Raw genomic sequence first — 15,819 nt, forward strand, 5'->3', positions numbered from 1 at the left:
CCCACGTGTCTCCCGCCGCCGCCTCCTCTCGCGAGAGCGCCCGCCCCCCGCCCGCCTCCCCGCGCGCTCTCGCGAGAGCCGCGCCGCCATCTCAGCGCCCGGCGGCGGCGGTCAGCGGTCACCGGCAGCAGCGCTCCGGCCGCCGCTCCTCACGGCGCTCCCCGGCCCTTCCCCGGCCCGCCATGCTCTCCCGCCTCGTCCTGCGCGCCGGTGAGCCGCGGGGAGCAGCGCTTCTCGGGGGGGGAGCGGGGTGGCTGGCGGGGGGTGTTGGCCGAGCTCTGCCCTGACGCGCTCTCCGCTCTCTTGTCCTCTCAGCCCCCGCCGCGCTGAGGGCGCTGCCGCCGCCCGTCGCCGTGGGGTGAGTACTGCGGGAACCCCTCGGAAACCGGCCGGGATTCGTGCTTAAACAGCGTTATTCTAGGGTTTTGTCTCTTACTTTCCTCATTCGTGTTGTAGGAGTATAAAATAGGGACGGTGGGGAGGAACTTCTGGAGGTCATTTAGTCCCACCCACTTCCGAAAGGAGGTGTGTCTAATAAATGCCACCTTTTTCGAATCAGGGGATGGTTTGGGTCGGAAGGGACCTTAAAGCTCATCCAGTTCCACCGCCCGCCGTGGCCAGGGACACCTTGCACTAGAGCAGGTCCAACCTGGCCTGCCACAGCTTCTCTGGGCACCTGTTACCTGCTTATTTAATTGGAAATGTGCTTGAGCCTCGTCTAAGGGTGGTTTGGGTTTATTTTTTTTAATAAGAATCATAATTGAAGCATTCTCCTTGTTCACAGGGTGTTGCACACCACAAGACCACTGCACACAACTCAGCAGAGTTTGGCTCCTGTGCCACCTCTGCCTGAGAAGGGAGGAGAAGTTCGTCATGGTTTGATCCCTGAGGAGTTTTTCCAGTTTCTCTATCCTAAAACAGGAGTTACAGGTTAATACAGACTCTTACCATTTTTAGGTATGCTTAGGTGGTTTTGTCCACCAGTTGGCTGCTTAAAAGGTAAAATATTAGGGAAAATTAGTATTTTGCATGTGCAGGTTGTGAAGAACAAGCCAATCCAGGACTCCTGGCTCTAAAGTTAGACACCTAATGGTTGAAAGAATTCCATTAATTTATTTAATTGATTTTATAGGAAGATTTAGTTGCCTCTTGGTCCTTAAAATATTCAAACAGGGAATTCTGCATGTTTCTGAATGAGCAGAAGCAGCAAGTCCTATGTCAGGTACAAGCTGCTTCCATTTCTGGTGAGATTCCTTGTGGCACCTTTCCCAGGTGGAGTTGTGACTCTGCTTTTTGTCCTGGTGAAACAGAACACTTCTTCCCGATCTTGTGAGCCTTTAGAGTAGCTCCCTCTTAGGTATTCGAGTTTATTGAGCCTCTTTATGCTTTATACAAATAATGCCACTTTATTCTTTCTGTAGGGCCCTACATGTTGGGCACTGGTCTCCTGCTTTACCTTCTTTCCAAGGAGATCTACGTCATTAACCATGAGACAGTAGCAGCTATCTGCATATTGACAGTCATCGTTTATGGCATCAAGAAGTTTGGGCCTGATGTCGCTGCTTTTGCTGACAAACTTAACGAGGTAACGAAGAAACTGTAATTTGACTGTGTAGTTGTTAGTAAGGGATGGTTTTGTTAAAGTACAAATGGCTTGAAAGTGGCAGAGAGCAGGGTTAGATGGGATGTTGGGAAGGAATTGTTCCCTGGGAGGGTGGGCAGGCCCTGGCACAGGGTGCCCAGAGAAGCTGTGGCTGCCCCTGGATCCCTGGCAGTGCCCAAGGCCAGGCTGGACATTGGGGCTGGGAGCAGCCTGGGACAGTGGGAGGTGTCCCTGCCCGTGGCAGGGGTGGCACTGGATGAGCTTTAAGGTCCCTTCCAACCCAAACCAGTCTGGGATTCCATGATTGATTGTGAACCCTCATTCTCCTCTCTTGCCACAGCTTAGCCCTGGCACAGGGCAGTTCACAGACATTGCTCACAGCTTAATGCGACATTCCAGGATTAATTGTGGATCGCTTGTTTTCCTTGCACCTGACTGTGATTCTGAAGCGTGGAGTTCTTTGTGTCTTTCAGGAGAAAGTGGCCACAGCTTTAGCCGTGAAGAACGAGGCCATCCAGACCCTGCAGACGGCCATCGAGGAGGAGAAGAAGGAGCAGTGGAGGGTCGAAGGCCGCAGTTACCTCTTTGATGCCAAGCGGGTGAGTGGGGCAGCACTGCTGCTCAGCCCCAGGGTAGCCTGCCCTGCTGGGGTCCTGGGACTCCTGACATGTTCTGCTGCTGCTTGGTGTTCCTGCCAGACATGAAGCTCTAGTTTCCTGCTCTGTGTGCAGAACAACATTGCAATGCTGCTGGAAGCCAACTACCGGGAGCGGTTACTGATGGTGTACAACGAGGTGAAGAAGAGGCTGGACTACCAGGTGGCCATGCAGACCCTGAAGCAGCAGAAAGAGCAGGACCACATGATCCAGTGGGTGGAGAAGAACGTTGTTCAGAGCATCACACCTCAGCAGGTACTTGCTGGGTTTCACCTGCTTCGCATTTTAGCCTGCACAAAGATTTGCTGTTTGGGGCTCCTGGCTCAGGAGGTGCTGGGTAACCTGGGATAGTGGGAGGTGTCCGTGCCCATGGCTGGGGGTCGGACTGGGTGAGCTTTGAGATCCCTTCCAACCCAAACCTTCTGGGATTCCACGCATCTGTGCTTTACTGGATGTGAATCTCTGACTTCATGAGCTATAATTGCATCCCTCTTAATCAGTAACTTACAGGTCTAAAAAGGTTTATCTAAAATGCACTTAAATGTCTCTTTTGCTTGTTGAAATGTCCTCTGAAGGCTGTTTCTTGTCTCTTGCAGCAGAAGGAGAGCATTGCCAAGTGCATCCTGGACCTGAAGGCACTGTCCAAGAGCACCCACGCAGCCGTGTGAGCAGTCTGAGCCCACTGACATGTTCCAATACCTACTGTTGGAAACTGTATGACTCTAAATATCATTAAACAGACAAAAAAACTCCTTTGCTGTCTTTCACTAGTGGCAGTCCCTGCCTGTTTGTGTTTGAAGTCGCTGGATGGTCACACCAACCACTACAGCTGGTTTGTGGTGGGGGATGAGTTGAAACCACAGTGTGTGAGATCGTGTTGGATTCCTTGTTTGGTCTTGAACACTTTCAGAGACACAGAACTTCACAGGGAAAAAATCTGGTGCTAAAACTGATCTGTGTGCTAGAATTCTGTGTGGTAACAACCGCAGATACCTGCGGCCCTTGTACGCGTGTTCTAAAGTCAGGATGATTTGTGTTCCCATTCACCTGGCCCCGTGCTTGGAGGGGCTCTGAGTGAATGTCCTTGTTTCGTAGAGGAGCTGGAAACCCCCCTTCACCATAAAGCCTTGTGTAGTGTTGAGTGTTTGGGTTCTGGGAGAAGAGTGATCTGGCAGAAAATGTGTCAAAAGCTCCTGAAAAACTTGGCCTCAGCTGACTTTGTCAGTAGTCAGGTTAAAACAGGGAAATAAATGGGTAAGTTTATTGAGGGGGTTTTTCATCTCTTCATTTCCTTTTTGTAGGGAGCTTTTCCCTGAAGGAATTCGTTAAAACTCAAAAATCCCAGCGAAGCATACACACGAATAAACTCGTCCCATGTGCTGGGATGTGATTTACCCAGTCCATAAACCCAGGTGGGCAGACTGGGGGGTGCCTGCAATCCCGCTTCTCAGTGGGGTTATAAGAAACACAGTTTTCTACACTTTTCAGTGCATCAGTTCACCAAAGTGGTGTTCTTTAGAGGCAAGAACCTTACTTCAAGCCAACCTAAGCTGAAGCTGCCTTACTTTATTTAGATTAACAGTTCCAGAGAATGCAGGTGTCTTTCATGGTTTCCTGTTTTTTGTCAATTTAAATAAAAAGTGAAGTTACTCAACTTCCACAATTGTGTAAGCTCACATCTGATTGACATTTGAGCTGTTAACTGGTGTGACAGATTCTTCTCACAAAGCAAGTGGTTGAACTGGTGTGCTGACGCTTGGGGAGTTTTCCAGCAGCGCTTCATGGTGGGAGGTAAGAAAGAGCTGTATCATTTCTTGTTTTTTTTATTATTGCAAACACAGCACCCCATGAGGTTTGGTGTGGGAAACTGGGAGGTTTCATGATGGTTTGACTCCTCTGGAATGTGGGCAACAATGGGATACAGTAGGAAAAGTGGCAGCAGCAGAGAACAGGGTGTTTATTTTCATGTTATTGTAATATTTTCATATTATTCACTACATGAAGTTTGCAGAGCACATGGTGAGAAATGCCAGTGTAGGGATTTTGTAGTAGAATATCTTTAAGAATCCCTATCTTTAAGGTTCCACCCCCCAATTTGAGAAGAAAGTTACTGTTCCTGGTTTGGTGGGAAAGTCAATTTAACTTAAACAAAAACATCAAGGGAGGAACTTTTCAAAGCTGCTGCTGATTATGAAAATGTTCATATGGTTTTAGCTGCTGCAAAAATAATCCTGTAGGTCCTTTTAGTTATTAAATATCCTCCATTCTTTGGGTGGAGAAGGCACCATGCCCACCAAGGAGCAGTGAACTCGTGTGGGCAGGAACAAGACACTGGGAAGGGGTTGATGCTGAGGAACTGCCAGGTTTGAGTGGCTTTGTGCCACTTTCATAAAATTTCCAAGAAATGGATAAAAACTAAATCAAGTCTCTTGAGTTCAAAGAGGGTGAGAGGTTTGTTTTGCTCATGTGCATTTGTATATAAATATAAAACTCTTCTCCCTTTCTTTCAGTTTCTCTTCCTGTCAGTTAATGCTCTGGGAGAATGGGAGGCTCTTTCTCCAAACCGGCTCCAGGTATTTTATTTTGTAAGGAATTTCCTTAGCTGCAACATTCCTGACTGAGGTGATGTCCTGACGCAGGGGCTGCTGTGGGGGAGGCTCAGCAGCCGGGGGTGTTTGGGGAAGAACTGCATGGCTGCCAGAGGCTGCTGCCCAGCACAGTCATTGTCTGAACAGCTGAATTTTCCTGTCTGGTGGTTCTGCTTTCAGACAGACCTCTACAGACACACGTCTCCATGTGGGTCTAGTTGCTTGGAGTACTACTGGAGAATGTTGCATATTTTAAAACAAGTCTGTGATTTTTTTTTTTCTATTGCAGTTGCACCAGAACCCATTTCCACTACTACCACTGTCCCTACCACCATCCACACCACTGCCCACACCCCTGCAGATGATCTCAGAGCTGCGGAAGTCAGATGCTGGATTAACACGTAAATGTTCCGCCTTTATTTTCTGACTTCAAACCCAGAGTTTCCTGAGACTGCAGCCTCTTCCTGCAAGGGAAGGGTCATATAGCACATATTTAACATCTTGGGGGTTTCAAATTCGGTTAGAATTTCCTAGTCTGTGAACTGGGTGGGTGATTCCTAGAGATGCTCAATGCAGATACACACCTGTTGATCTCATGGGGCTTGGGATAAACGTGTTACACTCCATAAAGTTTGGTGAATTTGAGCACTACTGATGCTTCAACCCCTCTGTCATAACTAGGAATTCTGACAGGATTTTCTGTGTATCAGCAGCCATGAAATACTGTTCATGTCACTGGCCTTCCTCTCTGGCATCCTCCTGACTGTCCTGGTTTTTGCAATCATCTCCCTCTTCAGGAAAAGTAAGTGGCACAGTTGAGGGCATAACAGCAGAGTGGTGGTGACTGCAGAAGGTACTTAGAAAGTGGCACAAATAACGTCTGCCTTGAATAACTCTATTGATGAACAGCTCGTCCCTGGCAGTAACTCGTCGTGAATCACCCCAGGGGTTGTTTTCAGGAATTTACTTTGCCACTGATGAGCTGTGGAGGCTTTTGTTGGTTGTGGGCTTTTCTCATCCTAATCCTGGCCGCACTGAATTCCTCAGTGCCTTTCACCCTGGCCACTTCCAAGAGGTGTGCAGGGACTGGGCAGCCCAGCCGCCACTTCGCTGTGCAGGTCCGTGACAGCGTTTGCACATCACCTCTCTGTCACCCCCTCTCCAGCCTCCCTTGCATTGCTGTCTCCAAGCACAGTGCAAACAGCTGAGACTGGGATCCCTTTCCTTCCCAGCTTGTAAAAGACCCCACCAAAATTTACAAGAGGAAGTTTTCTCCCAAATGGCAGCCGAGGACTGTGCCAGGAGCCCCCAGGTAAACGTCACAACTGTTATTTCTAACACTTTATGCAGATATTTCACATTATGGACAGTGGGGTAAATATTCATTGGGGTGGGAGGGAGAAGAGTTGCCTTTCAGACTCAACTGTTACTCAGCAGTTCTTTTGACAAGGAACTTCAGGGTTTCTGGGGCTTAACTAAACCACAGACTAGGCGGGGTAGGAGAAATATTTTTAAAGAGGAAGCATTTCTGCCATTTTCCTCTGTGATATTAATTCTTTGGAAGCTCCTAAAGGAGACTTGACCCAGAACTCCGAGCCAGACTGGCCAGTGGGATGAACCAGCATTTACCAATTTCCTGTATGCAGGGACAGGCTGTTTATGGTGTGTGGTGTTGAGGACAAGTTAAAAGTGGGAAATTCCTGCTGAGCTGCAGTGCTTGTGCACTGTCTAATGTCTGTGGCTTCTCTCACATCCCCAGAATGAGGTGACCTACAGCACTCTGGTCTTCCAGCGGGGCCGGACACCACTGGCTGTGTGATGAAGAAGTTCTGAGTGAAATAAAAATGCTCCCACTTTCTGGACATCAGAAGCCACCAGGATGTTACACCAAGGCCTGCTCTGGGAGTGCCCCCATGCCCTCCGTAACACAGCTCTTTTTGTAATTATGACAGGAAATTGTCTCCTGTTCCAAACTGGCTGCCAATGGCTGTGGGCAATTTGAGGTTTTCTATACAGGATTTCCTCATTTGTAGAGATCTCCATGCCCTTGTAAAGTTTCCGTTTGTGAGAACTACCAGAGAGAATTGAGAAATGAAAATGTTTTTCTGCATCTATCCACGTCTGTTTCCCTTTTCTGTCACCAACTCTAGCATTTTCTGGTTTGTTTTTTTTTATTGCCAAGTGCTCTGCTTAGTTATTTTCTGTTATTGACGTAATGATAATGAAATGTTTGTATGCGAATCTCTGCTTTCAGGTTGGGTCCCGTAAAAGAAATGCACAATCACAGTGTGACAGTCAAAACCTCTGGAAATGCTCATTCACGCGTTATTACCCAGAGTGTTCTAAATACACTGTAAAAAAAACTCGTTCCCTTTTCATGAACTGGGGTTAAGTTTCCACGAGCGCCTGTGTCGGAGCAGCCCCGCAGGAGCCGGGCTGGAGGTGCCGCCTGATGGCAGCACCGAGCCGGGCACGGGCGCACCGAGCCGGGCACGGGCGCACCGAGCCGGGCATGGCCGCACCGAGCCGGGCACGGGCGCACCGAGCCGGGCACGGGCGCACCGAGCCGGGCATGGCCGCACCGAGCCGGGCATGGCCGCACCGAGCCGGGCACGGGCGCACCGAGCCGGGCACGGGCGCACCGAGCCGGGCATGGCCGCACCGAGCCGGGCACGGGCGCACCGAGCCGGGCACGGGCGCACCGAGCCGGGCATGGCCGCACCGAGCCGGGCACGGGCGCACCGAGCCGGGCACGGGCGCACCGAGCCGGGCACGGGCGCACCGAGCCGGGCATGGCCGCACCGAGCCGGGCACGGGCGCACCGAGCCGGGGCTGCTGCGCTGCCTTCCCAGCCCCGCTACTAGCGCAGGGGCTCCAGCTCCGGCAGCTCCACTGCACTCTCCTGCCTCCTCCTCACAGCAGCTCCTGGAACCTCGGCGAACAACTGAAAAGTGTGGCCAGGCGCTCTGATGCTCTGAAATGTGGGGTGTGGTGGTGTGGGCTTGGCCACAGATTGCTGCAGGTGCCACAGACTTCCACAGGGTCAGTAGAACAACTCGTGGTCTTTGTTTTGCTGTTATCTGCTCTCACCTCAGTTTCTTCAAACTCTATTTAATAAAGAAAACGTGAGGAGCGTCTCCCTCCCTCACTCGAAGGTGAGCTGTGGGCTGGGGTCCCTCGGGTGAGCAGTCAGCTGGCTGGGACTGCTCTGTTTGCAGCTTGCTCTTGGTCCTCTCTGTTCTTCCTCCATATCCTTGTGCCTCATTCCCTTGGAGTTTGCCAGGCAGCCTGCCAGGAATTCGGTGCAGAGTCGCTCCCTCTTCCCTCAATTTGCCCAAAACACATCAGCAAAGGTCCCCGTGCATCATTCTAACAAATAACTTTCTGCTGTTTAGGCGGGACCTGCTTTTCTGCTGAAATCAATCAGGTCCATCAATGATCGTAAGAGATCCTGCAGTAAGTTCCGATGTTCTTGTGCAGTGGCTTCCTTTGCCTTGTTTATTTATAGAGCTGAGCTGTGTCACTGTGCTGGGCTTTGGCCTGTGACAAGGGTTACATCAGATAAGAGATGAGATGCCTTTTCTCAGCTAGGGAACAGATGCCAACACTCTGTGATAAGAAACAGAATGATGTGCTCCCTTTTGTGCTTTTTCTAGACCTCTTTTATTATTCAAAGATGGAGAAAAAAAGAGCCTGGCCTTTAACAACCTCTTTTCAGTTTGACCCATGTTCCCTAAAAATGGGCTGTGTCAGCTGTGGTGTAACAATTACTGCAACTTCTGTGCCATCCCAGACACTGACTGAAACTGGGCAGGGTTTTTTGATTGTCATGGGAAGACTCAGCAGGCTGAATTAATGTAAAATCCATCTAATATTTATTATTACTCATGAAAATGTGACAACACTGGCTGAAGCACAAGCTGACCAGACTCGAGTTTAGTCTAAATGGACAGACAAGACAAATGGTGTGAGAACAGTCAGTGAGCTTGTGAGCTGCTGGACTGTGAACAGCAAAGAACACATCCTATTTTTCAATCAACTCAACCAATCCTCACGTTAAAAAACCCCAAAACCCTCAACACGAGACAAAATTTCCATCTTGTGTGTTTAGAGATTATATTCCATAAAGACACACAGCTTCAGAGCAGCTTCAGAGCTACAGGTTGCTGCAGTTTCCCGAGAGTTCCTTAGCAAAGCCAGGTGGTTTATCAGTGGTCTGGTACCCACTGGAGGGTTCTACCTTTGTTTATGACTCTGGGTCTGTTGTTTGCTCTTTAAGAGCTGGGTCTGGTTTTTCGCACAGGATATAGGTCTTTAAAATTACAAGGTACGTGGTTTTGAACTTCTTTATCTTGCAGGCATAGACAATGGGGTTCATGGCAGAATTGGCATGGGATAAGAGGATTCCCAAGTACATCAAATACGGGGGGATCTGAGACTCGGGGTAGAAATAGGAAACGCAGTTTATAATGCACAGAGGCAACCAGGATATTGCAAACAGGAAAAGAACAAGTGCAAGAGACTTGGCTGTCTTGAACTCCTGGCCATAGAAAGCCCCAGCCCCTCTCACACTGGTCCCTTGGCTGAGCTTTGTGCGGATGATGTAGAAGATCTCGGCATACAGGGCACACATGATGAGCAGGGGCACGAGGGTCCATGTGAAGAAGCAGAAATACACCATGTAATCCATCCTCATCACGGAGATGAACCGGCACCTCAGGAAGCTGGAGCTCCTTGGGTCTGCCTTGTTCCAGCCAAACATGGGGACAAGCCCTCCCAGCAGGGACAGAGACCAGCACAGCCCCAGGGCCCACCAAACTCTCCTCTCTGTTGTGATTATTTTATATCTGTAGGGGAAGAAATCCCAGGTCATGTTAAAGAGAAGTGTTTTAAAGTAGTTAAGGGTGAACTCGCCTGTTCAGGTACTGCAGGATCATTGTTAGAAAATGAAGCATTAACTTTTTTTGTGGGGAAACCAAATTTTATCTTGAGAGAAGCCCCAACTGTTCATTTGTAACAGTTACTTTGCAGCATCAGTAAGAACTGGGCTTAAGTTCCCTTGTTTAAAATTGGATGTTTTCACCTATTTTATTTCTTCTTTCATTATGATCTTAGTTCTCCTCTTGCCAGGATATTGCTTTGCTGCAGTCCTATCTTATTTCTTGGTTCCTTGGGTGTACCTTCCTCTTTATATTTGGTTTATGCCATTTGCAGGATTAAAATTCATTCTTCAGCTTCACAGGTCCTTTCCCATTATAAAATATGACTTCTTGGATGCTTGAGGTTATGCTTTGCTTTTCTAGCTTGTGTACTTTTCATTTAAATGTAAACTTTAGTTAACTGTTAATAAGTTTGTTAGTACTTTTGTATTTTCAGCAAATACTAAAAGGAACTTTATTTAGAAGACAAGCCTCAGAAACCCAAAGAAACTTGTAATACGCTCAGCATCCTGTGCAGTTAACCAAAGTGGTGAAAATTCAAGTGTGCCCACAGACACATCCTGTGACTAAATTCTGATCGATGATAACACCTGGTTAACACCGAGCTGTTCGTGAGCACCCCCGGGTGCTCAGGTGGGCTTTGAGGCACAAGCATCCACTTCAAGTAATTATTTGTTAGAAAGGGGCCAGGTTAAGGAGGACAGAGGAGGTGGGGCAGAAGCTGGGCAGAGGAGCCCGAGGCAGCCTCACCTGGTGGGCAGCTTCACTCGCAGGTACCTGTCGATGGCGATGGCCAGCAGGGACAGGATGGAGGCGTTGGTGAACACCACCATGAGGCAGCACATGAAGAGGCAGCTGTAGGAGGGCACGGTGACGCCCAGGCTCACCACAATGGCCAGGGGCATGACCAGGAGCCCCACGGCAATGTCGGCCAGCGCCAGGGACGCGATGAAATAGAGCGTCGTGTTCTGGAACGCCGCGTTCAGCCTCACCACCCAGATCACCAGGATGTTGCCCAGAGTGGCAAACAAAGCCACCAGGCACTCGCTGCCGATGTAAATCGCATCCAGGCTGCTCAGGGCCAGGCTGTTGTTTGGCATTGTGAGCTCCTGCAGTTGCTCCCTCGCTGGCTGAAGCTGCGGAAGGAAATGCAGGCATCGATGGCCACGTGTGGGATCTTCAGCGTCTGCTGCTCGCTTGTTCTAGAGACGCTCCAACATCCAAACCTCTGCTCTATTTCATGTCCTCAGCACCCAGGCAGCAAATCAGCTGTTGCCTCCCCCAGCTGCAGATATCTCAGCATCCAGGAACTGTTCCCCTCTCTGGAGACCCCTCCTGAAGCTCACTGCATCCCTTCAGCAGCCTCGAGTCAGCAAAGTGCCTTGGGAAGGAAGCTGTCTTCAAGGGAAAGGACGGACAGTCCTTCTTACCAGCAACTTATAAAGAAACAGTTTTACAGGTTCCTCTTACAAGCCGTTTTGGAAGTCAAAAATGTCAACAGCAGTTGGCTGCAAAGCTGCCACTTATCATTCCAGTTAATCTGTCCACAGTCACTATCACAACTGAGGCAGCTCAGGGGTGTTGAAGGCAGCTGCATTAAAAAACGAAAGGCTCATGGGTGAAGGTAAGGACAGGGAGAGGTCACTCTGTCGTTACCAACGTGGCAAAGCAGACTTGAGTTGGGGAAAAAATAACTCCCAATCAAATCAGAGTAGGACTACGAGAAAGAAAACCAAGTTGTAAAGGCAGAGGGAGGGTGCTGGAGCAGAGGCTCCACCCTGTGAGAACGCCCTGACCCGGCCGGACGGGGCGGCCGGAGCTGCGGCCGGAGGATGGAGCAGCCGCTGTGCAAGCGGGGTTTGCAGCAGCGCTCAGGTTTAACAGCTCTGGCCCTGCCCATCCCTTTTCCTCCGAAGGCAGGTGCTTTCCGTGGGACACTGTGTCCGAGGGCGATGCCACCGAGCCCAGCTGGGGCCAAATCGGGGGGGGTTCCACCCAGTACCCCCTGTTCCCACCAGGTTCCTGCCGGGGCAGGCACAAGGTGCTCTGATACTCCTCAGGTGCTTCCTCACCAGGCAGCATCTGTTTCCTGTCCTAAATATGACAGAGCCACGGTGCTGGACTGCTGTGACTCCTCCGTCACCAAAGGAGGATGAGCCTGTGCCCTTCTGCTGCCCCTGCCCCACATGAGCGCGGCTTTCCCTCAGCCCTGGGGTGCTGTGGGTGCTGCATCCCTTCCTCGGGCCCTGCATCCTCCTTCGGGGGCACTCGGCCCTTCTCCCACTGCTCTCCTTCAGCCCCAGGCTCAGGAAACACAGGGCTGGAGGTTTTTACAGCTTGCAAAGTGATTAAACACTCCGTGCAGAGGAGCCAAATGGGGCCGAGCGTGGGCTCAGGGAGCAGCTTGGTGTGACCCAGCCCGAGGTGCTGCTCAGGAGAAGCCCAGCCCTGGCTCTGCTGGCAGCCAGACCTGCGAGCGAGCTGCAGCAGGGCTGTGAGGCAGCACCTGAAGGCTTTGGTGCAGATTAGGATTCCAAGGCGTATTTTTAGATGCCGTTATTGAGCTGAGGCGGCGGAGCCTGTGGAGAGGAGGCTCCAGGAGCAGCCCGGGCCGGGCAGGTTGGGATCAGGGCCGGGCGAGTCCCGTGCGGCAGAACCCGGGGATGTCACACTGAGATGGGGTAAAGGGCTTTCGGATCCCGCTCCCCGAGCACTTGATGGTTTTGCCATTTCAAGGCTGTACTCGGCTTGCTCGTTTCTTGGATGGCTCCAGCGAAAGGCTTCCAGCCATTCCCCAGGGATCCTCCTACATCCTGGTGAGATAAGGATCAGGGAAGGGAAGGTCTCTGCAATCTCAGCTGCGGCTTTGAGCACAGACTCCCTTTTCACTTCGGGGGTGGAGGGGAGGAGAACAAATTTGCTAGAAGAAAATTATTTCTAAGTGACACACAGAGAAAAGAAATATCCCACAACGATGAACTTATCGTGGGCGTCAACAGCAGCCACGGCCGCCTTTGTCCTGGGGGGCTGCAGAACACTTGCAGGGAGGACAGAGCGGTCTCCTCGAAGGCAAACTCCCCGTAATGCCCTGCCTGGAGCCCCAGTGGAGGCTCGGGGTCTGGCTGTCCCTGAGCCTGCGCTCACACAGTGCCAGCGTGTCCCAGCCACAGCCGCCCTCTTTGCTTTGGGACATCAGTGTCCCCTCTTTCCTTACATCCCAGCAGCTTCTGCTCCTGTGCCAGGAGGTGTGGAGGAGTCTTTTCCTGGATTTCAAAATTTAATGTTTACTTTATAGGAAGAAACCCCAAGTAACTGATAAACCAAGAGGTGGCGAGTGGCGAGCTCTGTCCTGGCTCTTTCCTGCCTGGGAAGGAAGTGAAAGCATGGCAGAGAGAGGATGTGAATGTGGAGCAGAATCACATGTGGTGTGACAGAGAGTGATTGTGGTCTGGGGAGCAACGAGCCAGAATGAGAGGCTGGAGCCTGGCGTGGGGGACCATGTCCTGTCACTGTGCCTCAGTTTCCCCATCCGTGGTAAAAGGAGGGTTAATCTGGTCTACACAGAGCTGGGAAGGGCTGGACAGGAGCAGGACGCTTTTGGTTTCCCTCTGAAACTCCCGATTCAGGATTTTTTCACCCACCCCTCCATATGGGGGCACAGTGATGTTGGAAAACCGCTGCTGAGATTTCTTACAGACGCAAAAACCTGAAGAAACCCCTGGCACACACAGAGCTGTGCTGAAAGGCAAAGTTCACTGTCCTTAGAATGCAGGGTTGGTTCCAAAGATGATTTCAACTGCTGTCAAGAGCAAATTGTCAGAGGAGAATCAGATCTGGAAAGCTGCTCTTCCCTTCCACATCCCTTTCCCTGAGCTTGAACTGTGCTGGGGCTCGGATTCTCCTGGTGACTCACCAGAGTGTTTGGAGCAGCCAGGAAAGGTGCCAGGGCCTCTTGGCTCCTGTCTGCCCTCCAGGGCAATACCGGGCAGAGCCTCAGCCTTGGCTGGCCCTGGGTGCCACTGAAAGCAGGGCAGGAAAGCAGGGAGAGTGTGGAACCCCAGGCTGGGTCACCCTGGAGGCCGGAGCTGCAGATGGTGCTGGGACATGTACTGGTGTCCGGCTGTGGACGGAGCCCTCGGACCCCTGACCCTCAGCACCTCTGCTCCCACCCTGCAGCACCAGCACGTGCAGTCCATGGCACTGGGACCCATGGCATGTGTGACCCATGGCACTGGGATCCATGGCATGTGTGACCCATGGCACTGGGACCCATGGCACTGGGACCCATGGCATGTGTGACCCCATGGCACTGGGACCCATGGCACTGTGACCCATGGCATGTGTGACCCCATGGCACTGGGACCCCATGGCACTGGGACCCCATGGCACTGGGACCCATGGCACTGTGACCCATGGCATGTGTGACCCCATGGCACTGGGACCCATGGCATGTGTGACCCCATGGCATGTGTGACCCCATGGCATGTGTGCCCCATGGCACTGGGACCCCATGGCACTGTGACCCACGGCACTGGGACCCCATGGCATGTGTGACCCACGGCACTGTGACCCACGGCACTGGGACCCCATGGCATGTGTGACCCACGGCACTGGGACCCCATGGCATGTGTGACCCCATGGCACTGGGACCCCATGGCACTGGGACCCACAGCACTGGGACCCCATGGCACTGGGACCCATGGCACTGGGACCCACGGCACTGGGACCCATGGCACTGGGACCCACGGCACTGGGACCCCATGGCACTGGGACCCATGGCACTGGGACCCACGGCACTGGGACCCCATGGCACTGGGACCCATGGCACTGGGACCCATGGCACTGGGACCCACGGCACTGTGACCCATGGCACTGGGACCCCATGGCACTGGGACCCATGGCACTGGGACCCACGGCACTGGGACCCCATGGCACTGGGACCCATGGCACTGGGACCCACGGCACTGGGACCCCAGCCCTCCAGGACAGCCTCAGCCAGGGTCTCACACTGGAGAGATCAGGGCTGGTTAAACGCTGTTAAGGTGTTAACCACGGATAACCTGCACCGCTGGCGCTCCCTCGGTGCCATCCCTGCCCGCCATCCCTGCGGGCACAGCCAGACACACTCACGCTGCCCGAGATGCTGCTGCAGGACTGGCACCTGCACTCAGGACACAGCAGGAGCCTGTGCAGTCCTCACGCTCCCGGTGTGGCTCTGCCCCGCTGGATTCTGTGGCTTTGGATTTCAAACCTGCCGAAAGCCGGGAGGGAGCTGCGTGCTCGCTGCTCCTGCTGAGCTCGTCGGGGAGCGCAGGGCCCGTGTGGGAGAAGCCGGGGCTGTCAAACCAGTACGGCCCAGGGGCTTTGCCGGGCAGACGGGTGGGATGCAGCAGCCGGAGCTTTGAAACTGCTCCCGCCTGCCACCCCTGGAATTCCAGGTACAAACAGGGAAGGACAGCAGGGACAGGGGCTTGGACAAGTTATATTTCTGTGTGTTTTTAAAATTAATTGCATTATAACTGGAGTTTTTTTGAGCTTTCCTTGGGTGTGGCTGTGGAATGGGTGCAGCTGCAGCCCGGGCAGAGCAGCCGGCACAGGACCCGTTCGATGCCAGCTCCACTCCTGCACATGGGAATGATCCCTGCCAGCCCGTGGGAGCAGCCATTCCCTGGTTATCCAGTTCTTCCTGCCCCAGACTGTTCCTGTCTCACAGCACCCGGGGCTGGGAATGAACTGTGCCATACCGGGTGTTCCCTGCTGACTTGGGAAATGCAGCTTTTTGGAATATTTTATTCCCAGAGCTGCTTTCCCAGCTTGTTGCAGAGCGATGCAGAGACATCACCCAGCAGTCTGGAGAGACACCTCCTGCGTGTGAGGAGAGGAAATCACCTCAGCCTGTGTTTAACAGCCTCTCTGCCTGGCCCTGCAAGGTGACAGCAGATCTGGGGTCCCACTGGAAACTCCTCTGCACAGCACAGAACTTTCCATCCTCGCTCTTCATTAGAGACTGTTCTAAAATTCCGTGAAAATGG

General features: G+C 52.2%; 3 protein-coding genes across 4 annotated transcripts; 2 read left to right on the forward strand and 1 right to left on the reverse strand.

Moving 5' to 3' along the window:
• The first annotated feature begins 87 nt into the window (after positions 1-87).
• On the forward strand, positions 88-3,026 carry ATP5PB (ATP synthase peripheral stalk-membrane subunit b). Its single transcript, XM_032133332.1, has 7 exons — positions 88-210; positions 316-358; positions 785-930; positions 1,422-1,585; positions 2,077-2,202; positions 2,335-2,514; positions 2,856-3,026. The coding sequence occupies exons 1-7, from the start codon at positions 183-185 to the stop codon at positions 2,925-2,927; spliced, it is 759 nt and encodes a 252-aa protein (XP_031989223.1). The 5' UTR covers positions 88-182; the 3' UTR covers positions 2,928-3,026.
• A 267-nt stretch (positions 3,027-3,293) lies between these two features.
• On the forward strand, positions 3,294-6,961 carry LOC116455437 (transmembrane protein C1orf162 homolog). 2 transcript variants are annotated; one of them, XM_032133333.1, is made up of 6 exons: positions 3,294-4,050; positions 4,770-4,832; positions 5,137-5,248; positions 5,558-5,649; positions 6,080-6,159; positions 6,607-6,961. In XM_032133333.1, the coding sequence occupies exons 2-6, from the start codon at positions 4,802-4,804 to the stop codon at positions 6,664-6,666; spliced, it is 375 nt and encodes a 124-aa protein (XP_031989224.1). In that variant the 5' UTR covers positions 3,294-4,050; positions 4,770-4,801; the 3' UTR covers positions 6,667-6,961. The 2 variants fall into 2 exon arrangements, with proteins under 2 accessions (XP_031989224.1, XP_031989225.1); XM_032133334.1 differs by having other exon boundaries at positions 5,561-5,649.
• Positions 6,962-8,699: 1,738 nt separating this feature from the next.
• On the reverse strand, positions 8,700-11,601 carry ADORA3 (adenosine A3 receptor). The gene is made up of 2 exons (XM_032133330.1): positions 10,538-11,601; positions 8,700-9,694 (listed from the first exon to the last, which is right to left on the reverse strand). Exons 1-2 carry the CDS (start codon positions 10,885-10,887, stop codon positions 9,094-9,096), a joined length of 951 nt encoding a protein of 316 aa, XP_031989221.1. The 5' UTR covers positions 10,888-11,601; the 3' UTR covers positions 8,700-9,093.
• Between the last annotated feature and the right edge of the window lie 4,218 nt (positions 11,602-15,819).

The sequence above is a fragment of the Corvus moneduloides genome, chromosome 24, assembly GCF_009650955.1.
Source record: "Corvus moneduloides isolate bCorMon1 chromosome 24, bCorMon1.pri, whole genome shotgun sequence".
NCBI lineage: Eukaryota > Metazoa > Chordata > Aves > Passeriformes > Corvidae > Corvus > Corvus moneduloides.

Excerpts from the sequence above, each read along its gene's own strand:
- ATP5PB (XM_032133332.1), top strand. The coding sequence starts at position 183 with ATGCTCTCCCGCCTCGTCCTGCGCGCCG. Across the intron at positions 359-784 it reads CCGCCGCCCGTCGCCGTGGG|GGTGTTGCACACCACAAGAC; the intron begins GTGAGTACTGCG and ends CCTTGTTCACAG. Across the intron at positions 2,515-2,855 it reads AGAGCATCACACCTCAGCAG|CAGAAGGAGAGCATTGCCAA; the intron begins GTACTTGCTGGG and ends TGTCTCTTGCAG.
- LOC116455437 (XM_032133333.1), top strand. The coding sequence starts at position 4,802 with ATGGGAGGCTCTTTCTCCAAACCGGCTCCAG. Across the intron at positions 4,833-5,136 it reads TTTCTCCAAACCGGCTCCAG|TTGCACCAGAACCCATTTCC; the intron begins GTATTTTATTTT and ends TTTCTATTGCAG. Across the intron at positions 5,249-5,557 it reads GTCAGATGCTGGATTAACAC|CAGCCATGAAATACTGTTCA; the intron begins GTAAATGTTCCG and ends TCTGTGTATCAG.
- ADORA3 (XM_032133330.1), bottom strand. The coding sequence starts at position 10,887 with ATGCCAAACAACAGCCTGGCCCTGAGCAGCCTGGATGCGATTTACATC. Across the intron at positions 9,695-10,537 it reads CGAGTGAAGCTGCCCACCAG|ATATAAAATAATCACAACAG; the intron begins GTGAGGCTGCCT and ends CTTCCCCTACAG.